The sequence below is a fragment of the Triticum aestivum genome, chromosome 1D (genome assembly GCF_018294505.1).
Source record: "Triticum aestivum cultivar Chinese Spring chromosome 1D, IWGSC CS RefSeq v2.1, whole genome shotgun sequence".
NCBI classification, from domain to species: Eukaryota; Viridiplantae; Streptophyta; class Magnoliopsida; order Poales; family Poaceae; genus Triticum; species Triticum aestivum.
The window spans coordinates 65957814-65970631 of record NC_057796.1 but is presented as its reverse complement, the minus strand read 5'-3'; the positions used below and the strand labels follow the sequence as shown (position 1 = coordinate 65970631).

At 50.1% G+C, this 12818-nt stretch overlaps 1 protein-coding gene across 1 annotated transcript; it reads right to left on the bottom strand.

The window, feature by feature from the left end:
* Positions 1–7475: 7475 nt before the first annotated feature.
* On the bottom strand, positions 7476–8709 carry LOC123165386 (peroxidase 2-like). The gene is made up of 2 exons (XM_044583021.1): positions 8460–8709; positions 7476–8334 (listed from the first exon to the last, which is right to left on the bottom strand). Exons 1-2 carry the CDS (start codon positions 8676–8678, stop codon positions 7513–7515), a joined length of 1041 nt encoding a protein of 346 aa, XP_044438956.1. The 5' UTR covers positions 8679–8709; the 3' UTR covers positions 7476–7512.
* Positions 8710–12818: the final 4109 nt, after the last annotated feature.

Here is a 12818-nt window from a genome sequence, read left to right as displayed (position 1 = left end):
GGACCGTTCCAGGCCGAGGAGAGGCTCCGGACGCTATCAAGGGGGTGCCAGAGGGCGAAACCTCTACCGCCGGACACACAGGGGAGCAAATCCCCACGGAGACTGGCGAGGAAGGCCGTATTCAGTTCGGCCCTTAGCCAAATATGATCGTGGAGACCCATACGGCTCCAGAATCCGGCGAGCGACCTCCTTTGAAAGAGGGGGGTGCGCCCATTCCGCCGGTGGCCCCTGTCCAACCAGGGGCGCCGGATAATCTAGTGGAAGTGCTTCGAGGCGCCTCCATTGTGGACGAGCATCGTATCCTTATGGGTACGGTGATTGAGAGGGTCCAGTCTGCCAAGAGCGGACTGACCGAAGCCTGCAGTAGCCTACTGACAGGCTTTGAGGTAAGCGACGTAAAAATCCCGATATAGTCAGTAGCCCCTGAGACACTGTCCGGTGTTCGGAAAGAAAAGACGGACAAGGGGTCAATCCTTCATTGTAGGCAACTAATCCGAATTTGTCGGGAATGAATATGCAGGCGTCGCTGCTGTCCGCGGCCTCTCATGCTGCTGAAGTCTCCGAACTTAAGCGGAGACTGGAGAAGGCCGAGGAGGAGTTCGGCCAGGTGAAGAGGCAGCTCCAGGAGAATCAAGGTATGTAATAACCCAAGAAGTATTCGGAAAGTTGGGATGTTATATATTGACCGAAGTGTCTTGATATAAATAGGAGCAACGACCGAGGTCGAGGCCCTGAAAAAGGCCCTGGGCGAAGCCGAGGGGAAGGCCGTCAAGGAGCAGGCTGCCCGTAAGAAGCTCAAGGCCCGGGTCAACGAGGTCCAACAAGAGCTCCATGACGCGGTGAAGAGGTGCAAGACCTTGGAGCGTGATGCGCCGGCTAAAGAGGCCGAACTTTCCAAGGCTCGTCAGAGCGCGGAGACGGCCCGGAATGAGGCTCAGGGCGCCCTCCAAGAGGTTCTAGAGGCGAGGAAGATCGCAGCGGGTAAGGCATTCAGTATGCAAAGCAAATATGCGAATAGGAAGTATCTTTTACTAACCCGGATTCGGAGCTCTCCAGGGGCTTTTGCTGATCTGCCGTGAAGTGTGTCCGACGCCGCGGAGTTCTTCCGAGCCGAAGAAGGGAGCTCCACGGAGAAGCTGTTCTGGTCGCAATATCTTGCGCCAGAGCATCCCGTGCCCTTCACCGATCAGCTGAAACAGCTGGTGGAGCTGCATAGGGTGGCCGAACTAGCCATGAAGGATTTGATAATCCGGCTATGGCCAGCCGAAGCTATGCCCGACAGCTACTTCGGACTCGTGTGGCGGCTGGTGAACGCCTGTCCTCGGCTGGACGTCGTCAAGCGATCGGTCTGCATTGAAGGTGCGCGTATGGCCTTCGCCCGTTGCAAGATGTGGTGGGCGAAGATGAACGCCGTCGAGCTGGCCAGGGGGCCGCCAGAGAGCAAGGAGCATCGTACACTCGAGCGCTATTTTGCAGATGTCCTGGAGGGGTCTCGCATTGTGGCAACGCAGTGTGGGCAGGACATTATTTTTGAGTGAATACATTCATGTTGTCTTTGCCTTGTTTGATGAAACAAAGTGGGTTTTTAATATAATGATTGTTATGTTTTTAATTTTACCTCTTGTGCGACCGTGTTGTATGAAATCAGAGGGTTGGCTAGTCGTCGGCTTCTGCCCCCACGTAGGTAGTACGGAGGTGTTCGGGACGGAATCTAAACAATCTTGATCCAATTATATGGTCCTTGAAGGAGTTGTTTAGTGCAACGAACCAGACAACCAGACTATTCAGCTTTAACGCCCTCACTTAGCCATAGGAGTTCGACAATAAAAACATGGACGCAGCCCCTAGTTTCCGAACTAGAGTGCTATAAGAGTCTGATCGGGAAGTACCGATCCTTCGCGTAACGTGGAAGAAATCTCCAACGATTTGCGACCTCCGAACAGCTGACCGGCTCTCGCCACATCATGACAGTCAGTTTTCGGCTTTCTCTACTGAGGTGCTCCTTTGGATAAATCAGGGCACAATCGCAGTAGTTCTCCCTTTACTACCTTAGCTGATATAGCAGAACGTAAGGTAGCAAGCACAGGAGCCGGGCAACCCAACTATTGACCAAAGACATGATTCGGAGCCAATGCATATAGTGCTAAATTCGGAGTGCCGAACTATACTGTAAAAAGTGTTCGGACTTTGTTGCCATAGTGCGGGGCACTATGAAGCCCCTGGCAAAGTGAAACGTACCACAGTGTACAGGTGCTATCTGATAAGCTTATTAATAGTAAAAAGGGAAAACAGAAAAGTAGCGAAAGCAATAAGCAGGGGCCCTAAAATTTGGGCCGCAATATGTTTCCATTATGATTTGATTAATACGTCAAAGCGCATTGGTACAAGTAGTGCGATAGGCAACGGGCTATTTGACATGCCACGACCAAGGGAGAGCTGCGCGTGGGACCCTGGAGACAGGTAGAGTGGTTGTTTAAGAAACCGCTTAGGAATTCCCCTCTACGTCCAAGCTGACTGCCGGCTTGGTGTATTTGTCCTTTGAAAGGACCCGTGATCAAGTCGTCAGGGAAGGCTTCTGGAAAAGAAACCTGAAAAGCAGAAAAGAGATAGCGAAAGTATATGTGTCCGGGAGCGGTCAGGCCATACTGTGGATCACAAGCTAGTTGTGCCTCCGTCGATGCCCATGGGATTTCAAGCATGTAATTATGCACGCGTGGTACGAAGGCCACTACCTGATCGGGGCCGGGACAGAGGCCAAATTGCTAATCGAGCTCCTGATGAGCTGAGCTGTCCTGTTGCAGCGTAGTCCGGACCCTCTTTACGATGTCCAGGGGCTCGGCAGCCGGATTACGGTTCTACTTGAGAAGGCCGCTCTGTACTTCTGCTGCTAGGGCGACGGTGTGGTCCTCTGTACGGAGGGAGCGTTCCGTGTTTCCGTTGACCGTTATGACGCCGCGTGGACCGGGCATCTTGAGCTTAAGATAAGCATAGTGCGGCACCGTGTTGAACCAAGCAAATGCAGTCCGTCCGAGCAGTGCGTGATAGCCACTGCGGAATGGGACGATGTCGAAGATTAACTCTTCGCTTCGGAAGTTGTCGGGGGATCCGAAGACAATCTCTAGTGTGATTGAGCCCGTACAGCGGGCCTCTACGCCTGGTATGACTCCTTTGAAGATAATCTTCGTTGGCTTGATCCTTGATGGATTAATGCCCATTTTGCGCACTGTGTCTTGATAGAGCAGCTTGAGGCTGCTACCACCGTCCATGAGGACTCGCGTTAGGTGGAATCCATCAATGATTGGGTCCAGGACTAGTGCGGCTGATCCGCCATGCCGGATACTGGTCGGATGATCCCGACGATCAAAAGTGATCGGGCACGATGACCATGGGTTAAATTTTGGGGCGACTGGCTCTATCGCATAAACGTCCCTTAGTGTGCGCTTGCGCTCCCTTTTGGGGATGTGTGTAGCATATATCATGTTCATCGTTTTGACTTGAGGGGGGAACTTCTTCTGGCCCCTTGAGTTCGATTGCCGAGGCTCTTCGTCATCGTCCTCACTTTGCGATCCCTTTTCCTTGTTCTCGGTGTTTAACTTGCCGGCCTGTTTGAAGACCCAACAATCCCTGTTGGTATGATTGGCTGGTTTGTCTGGGATGCCATGTATCTGGCACGAACGATCGAGTATGCGGTCCAAGCTGGATGGTCCCTGACCGTTCCTTTTGTACGGCTTTTTCCGCTGATCGGACTTGGAGCCGCTGAATCCGGCATTAACTGTAGTGTCATTGGTGTTATCACTAGTGCTTCGGCGCTTGTGTCTATTACGTCGGAGCTTGCCGTTGCTGTTTTTGACCTCGGAGGGGCCGCCTCGCTGGCTGTGTTTTTGCTACGAGCCAGCCAACTGTCCTCACCCGCGCAAAAGCGGGTCATGAGTGCCGTGAGGACTGCCATAGATTTTGGCTTTTCTTGGCCGAGATGGCGGGCGAGCCATTCGGTACGGATGCTATGTTTAAAGGCCGCTAGGGCTTCGGCATCCGGACAGTCAACGATCTGGTTCTTTTTAGTTAGGAATCTAGTCCAGAATTTCCTGGCTGACTCTCTAGGCTGTTGGACTATGTGACTTAAGTCATCGGCGTCTGGTGGCCGGACGTATGTACCTTGGAAGTTGTCGAGGAAGGCTTCTTCCAAGTCTTCCCAGCTGCCAATAGAATTTTCAGGCAGGCTATTTAACCAGTGACGAGCTGGTCCTTTAAGCTTTAGCGGGAGGTACTTGATAGCGTGTAGGTCATCTCCCCGGGCAATGTGGATGTGGAGGATAAAATCCTCGATCCATATCGCGGGATCAGTTGTCCCGTCGTATGATTCGATATTCACGGGTTTGAACCCTTTGAGGAATTCGTGATCCATTACTTCATCAGTGAAGCAAAGAGGGTGTGTGGCGCCTCTGTATCTGGCCGCATTATGCCGTAGCTCCGATGGAGTTCGTCTGCGGTTATCGACTCGTGTGTGACTAGGTTTGTCACGTCCGAATAGGTAGCCATCATCACGTGTCGAGGGACGCCCTCGCGATTCATAAATCGATAGGGTATGTCCTGCTCTACTATCCAGGGTCTATCGGAGGTTGTATGTATGCCCCTGAGCTGTTTCGTCTCTATTTTTACGAGGCGGTGGGGCAGGCTGCTGTTCGGCCTGAGTTGCCGCTCTATCCCGACCACGTGGTGGTCGGTCCGCCGCACTGTCCCGATCGCGTAGTGGTCGACCGGCCACATTACGCGAGGGAGGTATGGGCTCCGGCGCCTCTTCATCGAACTGGGGTAGCAGCCTTCGCTTTGGGTAACTCTTGGCTGGGCGTCTGAGGCCGTATTCTTCGGCTGCCAAGACATCGGTCCATCTGTCGACGAGTAGATCTTGGTCCGCTTGAAGCTGCTGTTGTTTATTTTTCAGGCTCCTTGCCGTTGCTATTAGCTGGCGCTTGACGCGCTCCTGCTCGAGAGGTTCCTCAGGCATGATGAAATCTTCGTTGCCGAGGCTTTCCTCATCCTTGGAGAGCGGACGGTAACTACCGTCCTCCGAGTCATTCGGCCTGGCCTGTTCGTCGGGGCTAGCTTGCCCGTTTTCTTGCTCCTCCTGTTCGGATGTTACCTCAGCAAGGTCTTCATTGTTTTGGGCCCCGTCCGGAGTATTATTTTTACCGGTGCCAGCATTGCTGTCTTTGGAACGACGTGACTTAGAGCGGCGCCGAGGACGCCGGCGTTTTTGCTGTGTCTCAGGAGGTTTATTCTCGACTGGATTTTCTTTGTCATCGTCGTTGGTTGTTTTGGGCGTATCCACCATGTACACATCGTATGAAGAAGTGGCCGTCCAGCGTCCAGTATATGGCGGATTTTGGTCTTGCTCTTCCTCGGCATCGTCGTCCATACCGTCGATGTCTTCGGAGCCGTAATCAAGCGTGTCAGTTAAATCCTCGACTGTGGCTATGAAGTGGGTGGCGGGTGGGAAGCAAGATTCTCCTTCATCAGCCCCTAGTTTGAACCGAACATAGTTCGGCTGTGAGTCCCCTGCCAAGGACAGGCTCTTTAATGAGTTTAGCACATCGCCCAGGGGCGAGTGCTGGAAGATGTCTGCGGCGCTGAACTCGTAGATCGATAAACGATCAGGTTTGGCATCCGCGGGCTCACATGGCTCGGAACTTATGCCCAGAGACGAGTCCAGAGTTCCGGTGACACAAATATTGTGTGAGGCTAAGTCCATGTGCAGCTCCAACGCCGGGGAATCTGTGGCGTCCGTGGTGGGGTTGAACCTCCAATCCTTGGATGCCGCAGTGTGCTCTGGATTTAAGGCCGGAGTGGTCACAGGAGCTATCTCCTGGATGCGATCTGACGACAGATTTCGGTCAGGTTCATCAAGGTGACCGGGAGCGGTCGCCGCGGTCTCAAATCCGGTGAAGATCAAATCTCCATGGATGTCCGCAACGTAGTTCCAACTCCCAAATCTGACCTGATGGCCAGAGGCGTAGCTATCGATCTGCTCCAGGTGGCCAAACGAGTTGGCCCGCAGTGCGAAGCCGCCGAACACGAAGATCTGTCCGGGGAGGAAGGTTTCTCCTTGGACAGCGTCACTATCGATGATTGAAGGGGCCATCGAACCTTTCGTCGACGGCACAGTGAAACTCTCAATGAAAGCACCAATATCGGTGTCAAAACCGGCGGATCTCGGGTAGGGGGTCCCGAACTGTGCGTCTAAGGTCAATAGTAACAGGAGACAGGGGACACGATGTTTACCCAGGTTCGGGCCCTCTCTATGGAGGTAATACCCTACTTCCTGCTTGATTGATCTTGATGGATATGAGTATTACAAGAGTTGATCTACCACGAGATCGTAATGGCTAAACCCTAGAAGTCTAGCCTGTGTGACTATGGTTATGAGTATCTGTCCTTTCCGGACTAAGTCCTCCGGTTTATATAAGCACCGGGAGGATTTAGGGTTACACAAGATCGGTTACAAAGAAAGGAATCTACATATTCGGCCGCCAAGTTTGCCTTCCACGCCAAAGAGAGTCCTATCCGGACACGGGTGCAGTCTTCGGTCTTCGTATCTTCACAGCCCATCAGTCCGGCCCATGGCCAACAGGCCGGACGCCTGATGACCCCTTAGTCCAGGACTCCCTCATCTGTGAGCGCTTTAAGAGCAACTGCGCAATCGGACTGAAGTCGTATCGGTAAGCTTGATCTTTCAAGTGCCAAGGAGAGCCTTTCCATCATTGCTTGGATTTCAGTTTCTAAGGCATCATTGCAATGGAAGAGTCTTCTATATGCTGCGAAGATCATCTTGCCGTTATTATCTCGTAAAATCATCCCTGTGCCAGCCTTACCATCATGTGCGGCATAGGAACCATTGACCGATAAGGCGACCCAACCCTGAGTTGGGTTCGGCCATGGTATGTTTGTGGGAGTAGCAGCCTCAGATGCCAGATTATTCGTCACCACATCCAGGACCATCGGAGATTTTCCTTTAATAATTTCTTCTACGCTGGATGAAATTTGGCAGTACGAATTATAGTAGCTACTCACAAAAGAGCATGATATCTCCATACTCGGTATAGATTTGTCATGTGAAAGTTCATTACGGAGCACATCCCTGATTTGTGGCTGAGAATGTGCCAGAAGATGGAGAAACCATTAGTCACCTGTACAAGTGATATAAATACGGTTGGGAAGAGGCCATATCACCCGTTTCTTAGTTTCTGACACTTCGTTATGTCTCTGTTGATGCTATATTTTTTTGATCTTACATGGAGATTCGTATGATTTCTTTTTCAGTTTTTCTTTTTTATACTGTATATACAATATCACTTGATTGAGACACCTATCCACATCCTTTTATAAATCATTCATAGTTTTATTTGCGGTGAATAACGAAGTAGTACAAGTTAGGTAGAGGACAAACTTTCGAATTCAAACCATTAATATACGCTGCACATGATCGAGTTTTGAACGCCGTATGTCGTGGCAGTTTCAGTTGGTGGTTCTGCAGTTCTTCCTGATCTCGAAACGGCTGCCCTCGGCGGGGATCTCGCTGAGCTTGGCCATGGCCTTGCCGAATAGCACGTACCACCCGGCAGCGTCGTCCCTAAACTCCCTCATGTCCCTCCCGGCGGCGCCCGTGGTGTCGTTGCGCAGCTCCCAGTCGGACCTGAAGAGCACCTTGTTCTGGAGGTTGGCGTGGTAGTAGCTGTTGTCCAGGACCCCCCTCGCCGCCCTGGACGTGTCGACCCCAGTGGCGTTGTACCCGGAGGCGTTCCGGAAGGCGAACTCCATGTCGCGGATGTTGTTCATCTCCGTCGGGTCGGGCACCGCCGCCGTCGTCTTGTCCTCAACATGGTCGCGGAGCGCATTCTGGTACCTGACGCTGATCGGGGTGGCGGTGGCGTTGTCGAGGCGGTCGCGGAACGACGAGAGGTGGGCGACGCCGACGGCGTGCGCGCCGGAGAGGACGACGAGCTCCGTCTGGGTGAAGTTCCTGGCGGCGAAGTTGGCCTTGAGTTGCGTGAAGTTGAACGTGGAGGGAGGGAGGACGGCGTCGGCGGCCGCGGCGGACGACCTGACGCCGTCCTTCCGCCCCGTCGTGACGTTGTAGGCGATGTTGCCGCGGCTGAGGATGGAGGTCGCGTCCCGGGCGGCCAGCACGACGATGTCGGCGCAGGAGACGCTCTCGCCGAGCTTGTCCTTGATCCTGTCGATCAGGTCGAAGCCCTCCAGGCCGATATTGTTCATCGCGTCCTTCTCCGTGCTGCCGCCGTCCGGGGTCTTGTCTAAGAGCACCGATCCATCGCAGCCCTGCACGTACATCATTTGTTACTACGCAAAATTAATACCAAGTGCATGCAGGCAGCTAGCATGGATAGATACATCTGTCATCGACGGCATGCAAACTTATCGGAGGATGGCTTGCTTATACGTACGTGGACCCAGCAGTCGTGAAAGAGCAACCGGACGAGGGCGGCGCCGATGCGCGGGTTTTTCTTCATGGCAATGGCCACTTCTTTCTTAACCGTGTCAGCAACATCGTGCTTCTTGCCACCGCCACCGTCGGCCAGCACAGGCTGCCCGTGCCCGACGAAGAAGGCGAGTGACAGGCAGACAGACACCGCGAAGGCGCCGGCGCTGAGTTTGATCACCATCTGGAGATGGGTATTGCCAATTGAAGATGGATACTTGTGTCTTGTATGTGTGTGTGTCCAGTGAAGGTTGAGATCGAGGGGTATATATAGAGGTCATCACGACGAACAGAGCTGCATGCATGGGCGCGCTCCGGAGATCTCGCTAGGCTTCCTTAGCTTGCATGCACTGACGGTCGCAATTGTCTATCCTGCTGCTGCTTGTCGTTGAAGCATTTGGCGTAACGCGTGCTTAATTAATTAACTGTTTGGATGCAGTCGATGCCAGAAATGCAGGCCAAGCAAGCATGCATCATTGTGCGCAACACAACCACAACTAGCTTAGCTTAATCTCTGGATAATCAGCTGGAGCGCGTGGTGTCGTTACGCCACCAAAAAATATACTATTGGTCAACGTAGTTGCCACAATAGATCAGCTTGCATCGTTTTGTTATTAACAATCTCACGGATTTGCTGGTTCCTAGTTTTCCTCCCTCAAATCTTAGTAATCTGAATTGCACGTTACTTGTTGCAAAATGCCCTCCGAAAAATATTCAATTTTAGTCAAAGCTTTCTTGCAGTTGTTTTTCCTTTCTTTGAGCACACACGGGGGAGCTCCTATTCCGCGCGTTGCTCGCTGGGAAAGGTGCAGCGCGCACCCCGGGCTCCCCCACGCTTGAACTTGGGCAGACCGAGGGCGGGGCGGGGCTCCCTTGCTTCTTTTCATTTATTTTTTGTTTTGTATTTATTTTGCATCTTTAAAAAAGTTCGTGATTTAAAAAAAAGTTTAGAATTTTAAAAAATGTACGCTAATGCAAACAAATGTTCATGAATTCAGATTCTTTTCTCAAATTCCAAAAAATGAACATTTTTTAGTTTAATGAATTTTTTAAATTTTGATGAGTAAAAAATTGAATTTTTTATGAACATTTTTTTGAATTTTTATGAATGTTTTCGAATTTAGATGAGTAGTTTTTGTATTTGATGAACAAATGTTAATTTCAATTAACATTTTATGAACTACATGATTTTTTTAATTTGATATTTTTTGTAATAATTCATGATTTTTTTGAATTATATGAAATTTTTTTGAATTTCAAAATGTTCATGGATTTCAGGAAATGTTCAAGAATTTGGAAACAAAAAAACGAAAACCAAGATACAAAAAAGGAAAACAAAAAATGAAAAAGAAAAAGGAAAAGGAGAAAAAAGCGAAAGTACAGGAAGAAAAGAAAACCCGGTTTGGGAAGGTTGTAGTACGTTCACAAAACCGAAAGGTTAGTTGGGCTGGCCCACATGTACGAAATGGGGATCCAAGGGGAACGCACACGGTCGCTATCGGGCGACCTACGCGCAAATAGGATCCCCGAATCACGAGAGGGTGGAGGGGAGTCCCCACATGAACTGAATGCATTACTCAAAGAACCATCAGGCTAGTTTCATAGAATCGCCCTAGAAGGGATATCAATGCCAAGGTAGGACAACAGCCTTCTGAGAATGCACAGTAAATCAAAAAGTCCAAAGAGACACATCATTAACAATGTTCCTAACGGTAAGCCCTTTGCATGTTTTGCCACAAAAGACACAAGCATTCCTCGATTCCCAAATGTTCAAGAGGATATAGAGGGACACAGAAAGCGAGATGCTGTTGTCGAGGCCATGTAGAGAGGGTACATCCCAAATAATGTCAATGGAGATGGGGGTGGGCAACCCCAAGTCGAGCCAAACCTGAGGCGCACAAGGACACCGAATGAAAAAGGTGCAACACATTCTTGTAGGGCGTCGCAGCATGGCAGAGGCATGTAGAGCTGTTGAAGAGATTGTTCCTAGTATTTGGCTGATCTTTGAAGAGTGGCCAACCCACAACCTGATCTTGATTGGAACCTTGGAATCAACTAGCTGAGCTATTCTCCTCCATCTTGTAGGCAAAGTACTTGTCAGAGGTCTCATACCTCTTAACACGGGCATGAGTCTGAAATACCAATTTCAGCTCTTGAAACATCTCATATGCTCCGTGACGTTCAAAACTTTTTTGAAGTCCCGGTTCTAAGCCGTAAAGCATGGTGCACTAAACTATCAAGTAGTCGTCATACCAAGCATTGTCAAACGTTCATAACGTCTGCATCTGCTCCTGCAATAGGTCTGTCACCTAGCGGTGCATCAAGGACATAATTCTTCTGTGCAGCAATGAGGATAATCCTCAGATCACGGACCCAGTCCGCATCATTCTTACTATCATCTTTCAACTTAGTTTTCTCTAGGAACATATCATAAACAAAAACGGGAAGCTATACGCGAGCTATTGATCTACAACATAGATATGATATACTATCAGGATTAAGTTCATGATAAATTTAAGTTCAATTAATCATATTTCTTAAGAACTCCCACTTAGATAGACATCCCTTGAGTCATCTAAATGATCACGTGATCCATATCAACTAAACCATGTCCGATCATCACGTGAGATGGAGTAGCTTTTAATGGTGAACATCTCTATGTTGATCATATATACTATATGATTCACGTTCGACCTTTCGGTCTCAGTGCCCCGAGGCCATATCTGCATATGCTAGGCTCGTCAAGTTTAACCTGAGTATTCTGCGTGTGCAAAACTGGCTTGCACCTGTTGTATGTGAACGTAGAGCTTATCACACCCGATCATCACGTGGTGTCTCGGTACGAAGAACTGTAGCAACGGTGCATACTCAGGGAGAACACATACCTTGAAATTTAGTGAGAGATCATCTTATAATGCTATCGCCGTACTAAGCAAAATAAGATGCATAAAGGATAAACATCACATGCAATCAAAATAAGTGATATGATATGGCCATCATCATCTTGTGTCTTTGATCTCCATCTCCAAAGCACCGTCATGATCACCATGCTCACCCGCTTGACACCTTGATCTCCATCGTAGCATCGTTGTCGTCTCGACAACTATTGCTTCTACGACTATCGCTACCGCTTAGTGATAAAGTAAAACAATTGCATGACGATTGCATTGCATACAATAAAGCGACAACCAATATGGCTCCTGCCAGTTGCCGATAACTCTGTTACAAAATATGACCATCTCATACAATAAATTATATCACATCATGTTTGACCATATCACATCACAGCAAGCCCTTCAAAAACAAGTTAGACGTCCTCTACTTTGTTGGTGCAAGTTTTATGTCGCTGCTACGGGATTCTAGCAAGAACCGTTCTTACCTACGCATCAAAACCACAACGATTTTTTGTCAAGTGTGCTGTTTTAACCTTCAACAAGGACCGGGCGTAGTCAAACTCGATTCAACTAAAGTTGGAGAAACAGACACCCGCTAGCCACCTGTGTGTGAAGCACGTCGGTAGAACCAGTCTCATGAACGTGGTCATGTAATGTCGGTCCGGACCGCTTCATCCAACAATACCGCCGAATCAAAGTATGACATGCTGGTAAGCAGTATGACTATTATCACCCACAACTCTTTGTGTTCTACTTGTGCATATAACATCTACGCATAGACCTGGCTCGGATGCCACTGTTGGGGAACGCAGTAATTTCAAAAAAATTCCTACGATCATGCAAGATCTATCTAGGAGATGCATAGCAATGAGAGGGGAGAGTGTGTCCACGTATCCTTGTAGACCGAAAGCGGAAGCGTTTAGTAACGCGGTTGATGTAGTCGAACGTCTTCACGATCCAACCGATCCAAGCACCGAACGTACGACACCTCCGCGTTCAGCACATGTTCAGCTCGATGACGTCCCTCGTACTCTTGATCCAGTTGAGGCCGAGGGAGAGTTTCGTCAGCACGACGGCGTGGTGACGGTGATGATGATGTTACCGGCGTAGGGCTTCGCCTAAGCACTACGGTGATATGATCGAGGTGTGTAACTGTGGAGGGGGGCACCGCACACGGCTAAAACATCAACTTGTGTGTCTTTGGGGTGCCCCCTTGCCCCCGTATATAAAGGAGGGAGAGGGAGAGGCAGCCGGCCCTAGGGGGCTTGCCAAGGTGTGGAGTCCTACTAGGACTCCCTAGTCCTAGTAGGATTCCACCTCCCACACGGAGTAGGAAAAGGGGAAAGGGAGAAGGAGAAGGAAAAGGGGGGCCGGCCCCCTTCTCCTAGTCCTAATCGGCCTCCTGCCCAAGGTGGGCGCACCAGCCCCTT

Bases quoted from the DNA above. Each gene is read 5' to 3' on its own strand.
- LOC123165386 (XM_044583021.1), bottom strand. From the start codon at position 8,678: ATGGTGATCAAACTCAGCGCCGGCGCCTTCGCGGTGTCTGTCTGCCTG. The intron at 8,335-8,459 runs GTACGTATAAGC...ATGTACGTGCAG, and splicing joins TTCACGACTGCTGGGTCCAC to GGCTGCGATGGATCGGTGCT.